At 36.4% G+C, this 15599-nt stretch overlaps 1 protein-coding gene across 11 annotated transcripts in view; it reads left to right on the top strand.

The window, feature by feature from the left end:
- LOC131145419 (uncharacterized) overlaps positions 1 to 15599 on the top strand; it is a 91428-nt gene that overhangs the window by 57421 nt on the left and 18408 nt on the right. For all 11 annotated transcript variants that reach the window (XR_009134151.1, XR_009134145.1, XR_009134148.1 and 8 more), the window contains 3 exons: positions 5204 to 5305; positions 5449 to 5554; positions 7179 to 7352. Coding sequence is in view for 3 of the 11 variants with exons in the window: in XM_058094464.1 (XP_057950447.1) it covers positions 5204 to 5305; positions 5449 to 5554; positions 7179 to 7352 (382 nt within the window). In the remaining 8 variants the exon portion in view is untranslated. The remainder of the gene's footprint in view (positions 1 to 5203; positions 5306 to 5448; positions 5555 to 7178; positions 7353 to 15599) is intronic.

Here is a 15599-nt window from a genome sequence, read left to right as displayed (position 1 = left end):
GGGGAGAGGGGTGAAATTATAATTTTTTTAAAATTAAGGAATGGGCATGGGATGGGCTAGGTATGGGATAAGGATAGGGATCATGTGAGGGAAATGAGAGTGCTTGTTGACACTCCCATTTAATTAATTTACTTAATTAATTGATTAATTAATTTATTAACTAATTTTTTTTTGTTTATTTTGTTTATTTTTTGAAATCATTATTATTATCATTGTTATTATTTTTAAGTTATGTTTTAGTTTTTTTTTTTTTATGAAAAAGAATTAAGTTTGAATTTCGAAAACTCATGTGAGCCCCATATGGTCTTGTGGGCCCCACACAACTTCGAGATCTAAGGGGTCCCTATGTAACTCCAATAGTTTTCACACGGTTTTATGAGCCCTACATAGCTTCGGAACTCATGTGAACCTGTACGGCTTCGGGACTCATGTGGGCCCCATACGATCTTGAGGGCCCTGCATAAGATATCTATATTATTATTATTATTATTAATAATTATTTTATTATATATTTTTACAAATTATGTCATTCAAAACATTATTTTATGTATATGTACTTATTTACATGTACAAATAGTGTCTATTCTATTTATCCTATGAAATTCCATTTTGACCAAGCCGACCTCCAGGGAGCGACTGAGCCGCAATGGTCTTTGAGCACTCGCTAAGATAAGGTCTTTCTTAGGCATCAAACATGGAATCAAGGATCCTACAGAAAACACTTCTGTATTGATATTAACTTAATGACCATTTTTGTTATTTTATTATTATTATTATTATTATTATTATTATTATTATTATTATGCTTTAATCGTATATATATTTTTGGGTCATCACACGTGGGGCTTTGAAGGGCCGAAGAGGGCTAGGGCTCCTATTTGTTCGAGTTGAATGAGGGCTACGACTTTGGCTCTGGCTATTTCTTTCATTTAACAGACTCAAATTTTTCAAGGTGCGCCCCACTGTGCCTGTTGCTCCTCTGCGCCTTATCATGCCTCACTGCGCCTCTTGCAGGTCGCCTTGCCTCGCATGGTATGAGGCGCTAGCCTCCTCGCCTCTCTGCGCCTCACGCCTAAGCTTTTAACAACTATGGTAGTATATGTCAAATTGCGAAGAATCACCGATTGCCTTATACTTGTAATGAACATCGATCATCCAAAGTGTTAAATCTCATTCATTGTGATATATGGGGTCTTTCTCTTGTAAAGTCAAATTTGGTTTTTGCATTCTATGGTTTATTTGTTGATGATTTTTCCTATTTCACCTGGCTTTACCCATTGAAATTAAAACCTAACTTCTATGATACTTTTTTTCAATTTCAAAAATTTGTGGAAAATTAACATTTTGTCTGTATAAAAATATTTCAAAGTGATGGTCGTGCAGAATTCACTAGCAACTGCTTTAAAGCACACCTTTGTACCTCCGACATTCATCATCAACTTTCTTATCCATATACACCCGCCCAAAACAGTCACGCCAAAAGGAAACACCATCATGTGACCAAGACAGGCTTGGCCCTCCTTTTCCATTCTCACACTCCTACTCACTTTTGCGTTGACGCTTTTAGAACTGCTACTTATATCATCAACCATTTGCCCACACCGCTTCTCGGAGGTAAGTCCCCTTTTGAGCTTCTATATGGTTCCTCTCCTAATTATGCAAACTTTCATCCCTTTGGTTGTTATGTTTATCCTTGCTTGTGTGATTACATGACTAACAAAATTTCCCCCTGTAGTCTTCCTTGCATTTTTTTGGGTTATAGTTCATATTACAAAGAGTTTTGTTGTCTTGATCCCACCACCTCCGGACTTTGTCACCCGACTTGCCCAATTTGATGAGGACCACTTCCTCTTCCATCATACTTCCCAAGCCCAACCCATGTTCTCCCTCCACATCTCCAAATTTATGGAACCCAGTCTTCCACATACAAACATACCCCTACCTTCTCCTACACCACCTTCCGGACACATTCCTTAATCCGGATCCAACCCTTGTATTATTTGTTCTTATCCAGTGGATGAGTCTTTGCAGGCAACTAATTCTCATGTAGGTGCATCTTTGCCGCACTCTGACCTTAGCTCGGCTTCTCTTGAGCCCAATAGTGAGTTGCCTATTATTGCTCGCACACCTATTACAACTGCCCTATTAGGCTCCCATCCTATGCTCACGCGAGCCAAAGCCGGTATTTTTAGGACTCGCCACCCTGCGCATCTTAGGCTTTTGAAATCCTCTGGCCTTCTTTCTTCTCTTCTAGCATGCACTGATCCAAAAGGATTCAAAAAAGCTACTAAGAATCCTGCTTGGCTTGCTGCCATGGACGAAGAAGTTCAAGCCTTGCAAAATAATCGTACCTGGATTTTGGTTCCTCAACCCGCCAACACCAACATTGTGGGTTCCAAATGGGTGTTTCGGACCAAATACTTGATGGATCTATTAAGCGTCTTAAAGCCCGTTTTGTCGCCAAGGGCTACTCACAGGTACGTGGTCTTGACTACACTGCACCTTTAGTTCTGTCATCAAGGCCACCACTATTCATGTTGTTCTTTTTCTTGCTATGACGAACAAATGGCCTCTTTGCCAACTTGACTTCAAAAATGCGTTCATCAACGGCCTTCTCATTGAACATGTTTATATGGAACAACCCCCTGGGTATATTGACCCTCGCTTCCCCAATCATGTTTTTCAATTGAAGAAAGCTCTCTATAGCCTAAAGCAAGCCCCTTGTGCCTGGTTTTAGCATTTCAGCTCCTTTCTCACTCACCTTGGTTTTTATTGCAGTCGTGTAGATACATCACTCTTTGTTTTTCATAAGCAGTCTAACATGATATATTTGCTTCTCTATGTTGATGACATCATTATTATAGGCAACCACTCCAAGCTTCTTGACAGTTTTACTTGCAAGCTCCATTCTGAATTTGCTACCAAGGATTTGGGTTCTCTTAGTTACTTCCTTGGTCTTGATGCTACCTCCACCACTGATGGTCTTCTTATCAGTTAGCTAAAATATGCACGGGACATTCTCACACTTGCTTAGTTACTTGACAACAAACCAGTCCACACCCCAATGGTTGTTTCCCAGCACCTGTCCGCCGATGGACCTTTGTTTTCGGATCCCACGCTTTACAGATCTCTCATTGGTGCTCTTCAATATTTGACTATTACACGTCCTGATATTGCATATGTTGTCAAATCTGTCAGTCAATTTCTCCATTCTTCGAGTGAAGACCATTTCCTCATTGTCAAATGTATTCTTCGCTATATTAAGGGCAAACTGCATTTTGGCCACACTTTTCATCCATCTGCTGCTCCTGGTGCTTTAGTTGCTTACTTTGATGCAGACTGGGCAGGATACCTTGATACTCGTTCTACCTCTGGTTATTGTATTTATCTTGGAGACAATTTGGTGTCTTGGAGTCCCAAGAAACGACCTACTGTTTCTCACTCTAGTTGTGAATCTGAGTATCGTGCCTTGGCTCTCACTACTGTTGAACTTCTTTGACTCACGTATCTCCTTCGTGATCTCAAAGTTCCTCTTCCTTAGCGGCCTCTTCTACTTTGTGACAACAAGAGTGCAATCTTCTTGAGTTCCAATCCCGTTTCTCACAAGCGGTCCAAGCATGTTGAGCTAGACTACCACTTTCTTAGCGAACTTATTCTCGCTGGCAAACTTTGCACCCAGTGTGTGCCCTCTCATTTGCAAGTTGCCGACATATTCACCAAAAGTGTGTCAAGAACTCTCTTTGAATTCTTCCGATCCAAGCTTTACATCCGTTCAAATTTGACGCTCAGTTTCCCCGGGGGGGGTGGGGTGGGTGGGGTTGTTGAGGATCCTCTGCCTTGTAATTGATATGTAATTATTACATACAATACAAAATTCAATATAAATAAACATACTCACCACTTTACAAGTGTGGTGGTTTTTCAAACCTTCTCAGGACAGAATATAGGGCTAGATCAGATTATTTATTTATTTGAATGCATCAAAGGGTAGGTCATTGTTAATATTGTTGTGAGTTTTACAAGAAATTATTTTTTATTTTTTGTTTTTATTATATGCTCATTATGATCAATGCGCTCTCTTGGTGCGAATTTTAGGTCTAGGGTAAGTGGAAGCAGAAGCATACATAGTCATCACAAACTCTAAAAAGGACGAAGATCGCCTATACTTCCATTCTCGTTCGCAGTATAAATTGAAAACTTCGCACGCTGTTCACTTTTTTTTTGGTTGCTGTGTAGATACCCTCATGGATGAGATTGATTCGTTTTTTTTTTTTTTTTTTTCTGTGTTCTTCAAACTTGAGGTATATGTTGTGGGAAGTTTGAAATTTCAGCTTTTCTATTCTTCCATCAACATTCTACTTTCGCAGATGATCATATGATCACGCTCTTGAATCCTACGTAGTCTTATTTTCCTGCCGCATGGATCCCTAAAACTGCGTTTAATGAAAAGGAAGCATGAAGTTTTGATCTCTTAAATGCTCGACAGTGTGTTTAAGTGGTGAGAATTTGAGATTGGACGATTCACAGTTAATCAAGTGGTTATATTTATTAGCCATTATTACTTTCAAGTCACAATGCTCCATAGTTGAAAATAAGTATAAATTTCTACTTCTGACACTGTTATATGTTTTAATTCCTGGTATTTTTTTATTGCATCAAAACCATAGAACAACATGCAAATCTGAGAAGTCACTGTCTTCATATGTTGTCTCTTTAAAGCACAAATTAGATTATTTAGAATTTCATGTTCTAGTTTTAAAAATTAAAATCATTCCTTTTGCATGTTCTTATGGCCGCAAAGTTGATCTTGAAACCAAAGATTCACTCTTTCTTTGCTTTCAATCTTTTATATCTTTGGATTTTCCCCATTCCACATGGATTCGAATGAATGAATTAGGGAAACTTATATCAGGTGTGATTATTGAAATAGTTTAATTAACGATTTTAAGCCATACAACTTAAGTATATCTTGTTGTCATCATATTGTGCCTGTAGAGGTCATTGTTATTACTTTATTCACTTATGCTCCTGAAAATTGAAAGTCTTGGCCTCCTGGATACAACCCAAATGTCTTGGCCATTGTTCAATGCTCCTGTCCCAACCTTTCATTCTTCCTCTAGCCTCCGCCTGTTACTTTTCTGTGTAATTATTTCTCATATTTTTTATCTTTTCAACTCCACTAATTGACAAGATGGATTCACAGGGTTCAGCAGGAGTACCAATCTCCGTGCAAATATCACATGAGACACGAAGTAAATCCTTTTCAAGCAAGAAAAGGAGAGTTACAGAAGACTATGTTGATTATGTAAGGCTTTTTCTTTTTGAAAAAAAAAATTATTTGTTTTTGTAACTTTTGTGATGGTGGTGGTGGTTATTATTATTTGAAAAAAGAATGATCTAAGCATTACAATGTACTTTCTTCTTTTCCTATATGCATGTTTTTTGTAGATTCAGATGCAGATAGAACTATGCTTGCAGAATTGTATGAATAGAAACCAGACCATTGAGATCCTATCAGACCAAGCAGAAATAATTCCTGCCCATACAACTGCAAGTTAGTTGCCTCATTTCTCTATCTGCTTCATTGGCTCTTTTGCATCTAGATTTGGTATGTTGTTTATCATTGACTTTATCTTGGCCTTACAGCTGTTTCACAAAGAAGAGTACGAAGGATCGCTTGTTAGAGGAAGGAATGAGTTGTGGTAGGATTGAACTGTGCATGGCCCATAGATGACGGTGATAAAATAACATGATTCTCCAAAAAAAAAAAAAATCAAATTCCCATTCCTACTTTCTTTCATATTTAGTCATAGGGTAATTGGAAGTGTATTAGCTGAGCACTGCAAAAGGGTTAGAAATATATTGACGGATAAGTCCATTTATATTGACTTTTTTAGTTTCTTCTGCCACTTAGGCTGAATATTGGTCTTGGAAAACATCAAGGAAAGGGCAAGAATATGTGAAGTAATATATTTTTTCGTATTTGGTTAACAAGGAAAATTAGAAATAAAAATATATATATATATATATATATATATATATATAGTAAATCAGTGAGTAAGATTTTTATTTTTTGTGTCACTAATGTATTGTTTTCTGTACTCTTCTATTGTATTTAAATAAATTTTTATTCTTAAAACCATTTGAAATAGAAAGAAAATATGATGGAACATTAATTTCTTTGTGTTTTCCTTCCTTCCTCTCTCGCAAAATCCTGGATCCAAATGAGGTCTTAAATTTCTTGCTTATAAAACATCTTCACAGAGCCTTTTTTTCCCCTTGTTTTTTTGATAATTAAAGCAATATATCAAGAGAGCGAGAAAAAAGAATTTCAAATAAGAGGAGAACAAGAAGTCCTCACAAGAAAGAGAAATAATAATAAATAAAACATAAAGGAAAAAAAAAAAAACATCAGAGAATCAAAATCTACCTAACTAAGAAAGCCTTGCTTTAAACCTTTTCTGTCTTTAATTAATCGAAAACTTCAATTGCTAGCTCTTGCCAGCCTTCATTACCCTTACAGAACTTGACCTACATGATAAGACAACCACAATCCCATCTAATCCACCATTTTTTTGAGCCTCAATATTCTTCCCTTTTATCGTCACCATAGACAAAACAGGGTTGGCGGAATTCCATCCCTGTTCTTATCAACAACTCACTGCTCTTTACCAATAACATCATCCATGAAAATAGGAATACCTTTCGAACCATTGAGCGGAGTTGCTGGCACATGAGAAATATCTCTGACTATTTCGAAGGAATCTGAAACATACCCATATTGTTCCTGTAACTCATCCAATGACAATCTGTCATCACAAACTCATGATTAGTATTATTCTCATTCTCAAACTGATAATCACATTTCTTTATTTTTTCCTGAAGACAACCTCCTTCGAGCTTCCACAATGCGTAAGTGGCCCTCAATTCCTTCTTGTAGATTTGGATGTTATCACATCAGAATTAACATGTTTTCTCTCCTTCAAAGAGAAATACCATTGGATTAATTGCATTTTTTTTTGTAATTATTTTTTATTTATATATAAAAACTCATGTTGTCCTAAAATATGTACAAGTGCAGGGAGGGGTCTAAACTTGGGACTTCTAAGTTCTTTGCACTAAAACAAATTCTTCCTCTAACTCTAATATCCATTATCTATTTTTGGTTATTTATTTAGTTTGGAAGGTGCTGGAGGAAGAAAATGCTGAATTTTTCGAGGCCTACTACTTGAAGTTAATTGTGAAGAAGCAAATTGGTGTGTTCAATCAATTACTTGCCAGACATTGCTCACAGAAGCAGTCACAGAATCTTCAATTGTATCATATGCAGAATGCTGTTTATCCTTTGTTTGGTAAGTTCTTTCCATGACTTGCACCTTGTTTAAAATGTAGAATGATTCAAAAGTACAACTGACATTTTAATTAATGTACTAGCACAATGTTTTAATGCCCAATATTTGTGCATATAGCTCAAATTGTATTCAAGACAGGACTAACTTTGTTGAACAAGAGAAATGATTAGGGGATTAATCCATTTGGCTTCATAAAATTTTACAATTGAGAACAGAATATTTGGTCTGGTGACAATTAAGTTAGGATGGTAGTATCTCAATTATTCGCAGCACATATATCCTTTTTTGCCAACAGTTTGCAATACGAATGATACAAAATCCTAGGATTTTCCAATGCAGTGGCACAATAGTTCTCAGATATTGTCAAATTTTCTATTTGTCTGTGTATGGGAATTAAAATGTGATGTTGGACACATTAGAATTTATATATATAGATAGAATTGAGAGAATTAGAAGAAGAAGAACATAAGAAGAAGAAGAGAAGAAGAAGAGACATAAAATTCTTTATTATATGTGCTGTACCTGTATCCCTGTTTGTCATCTAAGAGTTTTTCACTGAAAAATGCTATGGAATGTCCCTCCTAAGTCAAGACTGTCAATGCCCATTTTGGGTAGGCTTGTTTTTCCCTTTAATTTGTTAAGCTAAAATGGACCCCTTTTGGTTTTCTTGTTTTATTTTGTGTTTGATTTGCATCTTGGGAGCCTTAATTGTGCCTTTAAGGTCTTATCTAGGATAGAACAAGCCTTTCTAGGGTTATTTTAGGCCCCATTGTGTGCCCAATCATTCTGGGGGACAAGGAGGTGATTCCTCCATGCTTCCAGGGGCACTCTGGAAAACTCACTTTTACCCTAGCCAACAACAACAACAACAACAACAACAAAACCAAGCCTTAGTCCCACAAAGTGGGGTAGGCTATATGAATCCTTTTCCGCCAATTTATGCGATCATGGACCATTTCTTTTGATAGATTCAAAGATATTAAATCCTTACTCACTATCTCCTCCCAAGTTATTTTAGGTCTACCCCTACCCCTTCTACTGCCCCCCACAGTAACTAAGTCACTCTTCCTCACAGGTGCACTATAAGGCCTACGTTGCAAGTGTCCATACCATCTAAGTCGTCCCTCCCTTATCTTATCTTCTATAGGAGCTACACCTAACTTACCACGAATATGTTCATTCCTTAATTTATCTTTCAATGTTATACCACTCATCCATCTAAGCATCCTCATCTCGGCAACTTTTACTTTTTGGATATTATGTTTCTTCGTCGCCTAACATTCTGATCCATATAGCATAGCTGGTCTTATAGCTGTTCTATAAAACTTCCCTTTCAATTTTAAGGGTATTCTACGATCACATAGAACACTTGAAGCACTTCTCCATTTTACCCAACCTGCTTTAACTCTATGCATTACATCATCTTCAATTTCTCCTTCAGCTTGCATAATAGATCCAAGTTATCGAAATCTATAGGTGTTATTTATTTCTTCATCATCAAGTTTAACTTTGTCTCCAATATTCCTCCTATCATTACTAAAATTACATTTCATATATTTTGTTTTATTTCTACTTATCTTAAAGCCTCTAGATTCCAAAGCTTCTCTCCATAATTCTAACTCAGCCTCTACTCCATCCCTAGTTTCGTCAATTAATACAATATCACCTGCAAACAACATACACCATGGAATCTCCTTTTGAATACTCTTAGTCAATTGGTCCATCACTAAAGCAAAAAGATAAGGACTCAAAGCAGATCCTTGATGTACACCTATGGCAATTGGAAATTCTCTAGTTTCTCCATCTATAGTCTTTACACTAGTCATTACTCCATCGTACATATCCTTAATGACATCGGTATACCTACAACATACACCCTTTTTTTCTAAAACCCACCATAGAACTTCCCTAGGTATCCTATCATATGCTTTCTCAAGGTCAATAAATATCATATGCAAGTCCCTCTTCTTCTCCCTAAACTTTTCCATTAATCTTCTTAAAAGATAAATAGCTTCTGTGGTAGATCTCCCAGGCATAAAACCAAATTGATTTTCTGAGATCTTCGTTTCTAACCTTAATCTTTGTTCAACTACTCTTTCCCATAGTTTCATTGTATGACTCATAAGTTTAATTCCACGATAGTTATTACAATTTTGAATATCTCCTTTATTTTTGTATATAGGTATTAAAGTGCTTTTTCTCCATTCATCTGGCATTTTCTTAGTTTTTACAATTGTATTAAATAAATTAGTTAACCATATAATTCCGTTATCACCCAAGCATTTCCAAACTTCAATTGGGATGTTATCTGGTCCCATAGCTTTCCCATTTTTCATCTTCTTTAGTGCAAACTTAACTTCGTTAACTCTAATTTTGCGAATAAATCTTATATTTTTAGTCTTTTCCTCATTTGACAATTCTAAATTTAAGCCTTCTATTTAGTTTTCATTAAACAACTTACTAAAGTAACTTCCCCATCTTTCTTTAATATCTTCGTCCTTAACTAAGACAATATCATCCTCACTTTTTATACATTTTACATTTCCTAAGTCCTTGTTCTTCCTTTCTCTAGCTTTAGCAAGTTTAAATATATCTCTTTCCCCTTCTTTTGTACCTAATCTATCATACAAACTATTAAATGATCTATGTTTAGCTTCACTAACGGCCCTTTTTGCATCTTTTCTTGCCTCTTTATATTTTTCAAAGTTATCTCTATTTCTACATTTTTGCCACGTTTTATACCAAATTCTTTTTGTCTTTATGATTTTTTGTACATCTTTATCCCACCACCAACTTTCTTTGCTATTTGAGAATCTTCCTCTTGATTCGCCTAAAATCTCTTTTGCTATCTTTTTAATAGAGCTAGCTAATCTATTCCAAAGAGTATTTGAATCTATCCCATCCTCTAAGGTCCAATCCCCATCTTTGATCATTTTATCTTTAAATTTTATTATATTTTCTCCTTTTAGGTTCCACCATCTAGTTCTCCTACACTGGTTTATTTTATCCTTTTTCTTCCATTTTTTAATGCATATATCTAACACTAAGACTCTATGTTGTGTGGTTAGACTTTCACCTGGAATAACTTTACAATCCTTGCATGATAAACGATCTACCCTCCTAGTTAAAAAAAATCTATTTGACTTCTATTTTGTCCACTTTTAAAGGTTATTAAGTGTTCTTCTCTCTTCTTAAAACAAGTATTCATTATACTAAAATCATATGACATAGCAAAGTCTAAGATCATCTCCCCAGACTCATTTTTGTCTCCATATCCATATCCTCTATGTATCCTTTCCTAATTTTTATTATCTTTTCCAATGTGTCCATTCAGATCTCCTCCTATAAATATTTTCTCAGTCCCTGGTATGCCTTGTATAATACTATCCATATCTTCCCAAAATTGTCTCTTAAGATTTTCTGCTAAGCCAACTTGAGGAGCATAAGCACTAATGATATTTATTATCTCTTGTCCTAATACCATTTTGATTTTTATAATTCTATCCCTTACTCTGGTTACATTTACAATGCTATCTTTTAAGTTTTTGTCTATAATAATGCCTACTCCATTCTTATGTTTGTCTTTTCCAGTATACCAAAGTTTAAATCCTGATTTATCAATTTCTCTAGCTTTCTCCCCCACCCACTTAGTTTCTTGAAGGCAAATTATATTAATTCTTCTTCTAATCATTGTATCCACAATTTCCATGCTTTTACCCATAAGTGTCCCTATATTCCAAGTCGCTAATCTAATCCTAGTTTTTAGAACTAACGTCTTTACCTGCCCACGTCCAGAATGATGCAGGAACCCTCGCATATTTGACACCGTACTCGGGCGCCGACACGGCACGTCGCTTCGGGGCGACAACCTAGCCCACCCTCGCCCACTTTTCGCTACACCCGGGTGGTTCAAGTGCAACGCGTCGCTCGTAGGGGACGCCCCAGCAAATATTCGGTAAGGATTCATATCATAGTCATCTGACAAATTTTACGCTGGCTGTCAGCTACCTAACGCAACCCTCCTCCTTAACCCGGGCTTGGGACTGGCTATGTGTGAAAAAATTAGGACATTAAGTGCATCACAGGCGGAGTTACTTTTACCCTAGCCATTGCCTATAAATAGGAGGCTAGGGGTGTGGAACAAGACATGAGAAGGAGGAGGCAGGAGACTTGTACATGTTAAGCTTGAGAGGGGGAGAGAGAGGTTGGGATCTTTTCATCATGTTGGAGGCAAGGAGAGAGAAGGACATTCTCAAATGTGCATGGTTTTGCATACGGAGAATATTCACCGAGGCTAGAATCATATCTATGCTAAAAGGAGACTGAGGGGTTTGAAGGTTTGTGAGCTCGAGGGTGTAGCCTTCCTGTTCATTGGTTTTTTGGGCAAGAGAGTTCACAGGTTGGCCTCTACAAGGGTGGTATTTCTTGGTCTAGTTCAGTTTCCTACGTTTACACCTTCCCTTCGATTGGTTCATTGTCTTTTTCATGATTCCATTATTGTGTTTTATGAGCTTACATGGATTCCTGCTGCCCTTGATTGGATTAACCAGTTTTTAGGACTAAGCATTGCATCAATTTGCCTCAGGGTAGACTCTTTGCTGTCGGTTAATGATAAGGGTCCAAAAGGAGCCCTGCTCGGCAGCATGGAGCTGCAAGCATATGACAGTGGCAGCACAAAAGTAATGGGACAAAAGTGGAGAGTGTTAGTGAGGGGTAGGTCACAGGGATTTGTGCAACACATAGGGTTTAAGGGGGTTGATAGGATCTCTGGGTACTCTGGCGTGCCCAGAGCACTGTTGTGGTCGCAGTTTGAAGCCACGGTTGGGTGGAGCAGTCGTGGTAGCAGCTGCGAATCGAGGGAGTGAGATTGGTGTTCTATTTTTTTGCTTCAGGCTGGCTGTGACCATCAGAAGATTACTGGAAGACCGCGACGCAGGCTGTGGAGTCAGTGGCTCTCAATTGCGACGGGTGATTGTGGGGGCTGCATCGTGGAAGCTGCAGATAGTGTTTCATTTGATACCCTAGTACGTGCATGGAGGAGGTGACAAAACAATGGGGGCGTGCCCCCCACGTTGCTTTTAAAGTGTTGTTGAACCGGTTGACCGGTCTACTGAACTAGCCAACCCGGTTGCTTTCTTAATCCATGTTCTTTTGTGTTATTTTATTTCATTAATATGCACAAAAAGAAAAGGGACAAAATGAAAAGGAAAAAGAAAAAAAAAATATTTCATGTTGAAAATTAGGAAATTTGAGACAAAAGTCTTCTTTGTGGCTTACGTAGGCATTTAAGTTATTGTTGTGATCAATTTAAAAAAAAATAATTTAATTTACTATTTATGGGTCCCTTGCCATTGCAGTTGCGTTATTTTCTAATTATTAATATTGGTTAAAAAAAAATGTTCGCTTGCTTAAATGCTAATTATTAATATTGGTTAAAGGTGAATGTTTGCTTGCTTAAACGCCCATTTTACTTGTACTTGATTTCGTGAGAAGAAGGTATGCATATGTTGGTCTTGTGTGGACTTGCTAATTACATTGCATGTGGAAATCATGATTAATATCTTGCTTATGTTTGCATGATTAGCTTTGTTCATTGTGGATTGGTAGGTTACGATTGTTTTTTTGAGGTTTGTTCTTAGAGATAGTTGCTTCCACGTTGGCCCACATTGATTTTCAGCCCGGCTTATGGTGGTACGAAAAAGGAACTCCACCATATGGTGCCTTTTTCTTTTTTATCCCTAGGGTAGGCATGGGGACTCTCCCTTAAGTTTGTATGGGTGAATGGGAGCAGGTACTTGCACCATGGGATTGAGGCATAGAGAGCAAACTTGGAATTTCTTTTCTTTTTAAATATGTCATTCGAAAGACCTTTTGATTGTTTCCTTTATGACCGATGATGAAACCTAGTAATTTTATTTTATTTTTTCAAAAAAGCCTCCACATTTTGTTAAAGATTCCCTTTTCAAAAGAATATTTCTCGTTTTGAAACCCAAATATCTTCTATTTTTTAAAATCTATCCCTATGATTGATTGCAAATTGAAAGTCTTCTCTATCTCCATTAGTTCTTGATTGCGATCAGAAGATTTTCAACCCAATCATCATTAAATTTGCGATTTCTGTCTTGGATTTAAATTTCCTTCCATTAAATTCTTAATTTCAATTAAGATATTTTCAACTCCATCATCATTAAATTCTAGATTTCAATTTTGGATTTAAATCTCCATCCCTATTGCAATCATGAGATTTTCAACTCAGTTATCATTAAATTCTTGATTTCAATCTTGGATTTTAAATCCTATTTCATTAAATTCTTGATTTCAATCATGAGATTTTCAACTCCATCACCATTAAATTCTAGATTTCAATCTTGGATTTAAGTCTCCCTCCTCGTTAAATTCTTGATTTCAATTAGGAGATTTTTCAATCTAATCATCATTAAATTCTTGATTTCAATCTTGGATTTAAATCTCCTTCCATTAAATTTTTGATTTCAATAAGGAGATTTGCAACTCTTATCACCATTAAATTCTAGATTCCAATTTTGGAGTTAAATCTCCATCCCCATTAAATTCTTGATTTCTATTAGGAGATTTTTCAACCCAATCTTCATTAAATTCTCGATTTCAATATTGGATTTAAATCCCCTTCCATTAAATTATTGATTTCAACGAGGAGATTTTCAATCCAATCATCATAAAATTCTAGATTTTAGTCTTGGATTTAAATCGCCATCCCCATTAAATTCTTGATTTCATTTAGGAGATTTTTCAACCCAATCATCAATAAACTCTTGATTTCAATCATGTAATTCCAATCTCAATCTCTATTAATCCCTAACTCATTCAATGATTTCATGTGATCCATTCAAACCCTAAATTAAATTAAGAGATTTTAATGTTTACCTCCATCAATCCCTAATTTCAAAACCACTCTATCACCAAATTTTTCCTTTTTAAAAATTATTTTTTTCAAACTCGATCATTTTAAATTCTTACACTGCAATCGATAAAAACTTTATTTTTTTTATTTTTTATTTTTAATTTTTAAAAATTTAGGATTATCTGATGCCCGCCCTTTTCAAGCAAGAGCATATTAGGGTTTCTAACTTTGTTTGTTGAAACTCTTGGATGATGATTATTTCATCAGATGATCGAAAAATGGGCACTTTTTCCTCCTTTTCTTTCTTTTTCTTTAGTTTAAGACACACACATACACAACGGTAATCGTTCTTAGAATGTGTGTCGATAGTGGGGTTGGTTAATTGATCTCCCTTAGAATGGTTAGTCCACCACCTCCCCTTTCAACAGGTGGACTCCCAAACCCTCTTCTCTGTTTCGTAGATCTCTTAAGGCTTTTTTCCTTTGTTTTTCCTAAGAAAAATAATAAAGGTGGCCACTCTATTTTTTCAATCATTTTTTAGTCTTCTTAGAGTCTTTTTCATTCCTTTAGATTTTCTTATTTGGGGTTCACCATGTGACTTCCATTTTGTCGGCACCCCTAGACTAGAATCCGGTGTCAACAAAGACCCCACCTATACCTATCCCAGAGGCATCACAAACCACCTCAAACCTTTTAAGTACAGGTGCTTTGGTCATCTTCTGTTTAACCTTTGTAAAAGATCAAGCTGCTGATTGGGTCCAATGAAACTCTCCTTTCTTCAAACATTCAGTGATAGGAGCCTTGATGGTGCCAAAATGCCCTATGAATCGTCTAAGAAAGTATCGAGGCCATGAAAACTACAAACTAGAGTAATAGTTTGAGGCTCAGGCCACTCTCTAATGGCTTTAACCTTTTATGGATCAATGGCTAGAAAGAGCTCACTAAACTATAGGAAGCTGCACTTCTTGAGGTTAGCGAACAACTTTGCTTCAGATAGCCTTTTATTTACCATTTTTTTTAGTGACTAAAAAAATACATTAAGAAAGAGATCAATAAAAGAATTACAAATAAGAGGAGAACAAGAAGGGGAGCCTTGGCACAACAGTAGAGTTATTGCCGTGTGACTTGGAGGTCTTGCGTTCAAGGTATAGAAACAACCTCTTGCAAAAATGTAAGATAAAGCTGCATACTATAGACCCATCGTGGTCCACCCCTTCCCTGCACACATAGGAGCTTTGTGCACTAGTCTTCCATTTTTTTAGGAGAACAAGATGTCCTCACAAGAAGAGAAATATCCCAAAAAAAAAAAAAAAAATACAAATAAAAGGCAAACAAAAACACATCAAACCTTTATCAAAAAACATATC

This window comes from Malania oleifera, chromosome 13 (assembly GCF_029873635.1).
Source record: "Malania oleifera isolate guangnan ecotype guangnan chromosome 13, ASM2987363v1, whole genome shotgun sequence".
Taxonomy (NCBI): domain Eukaryota; kingdom Viridiplantae; phylum Streptophyta; class Magnoliopsida; order Santalales; family Ximeniaceae; genus Malania; species Malania oleifera.
Note: the sequence above shows the minus strand (reverse complement) of the source record. Positions and strands in the feature narration are given on the sequence as shown.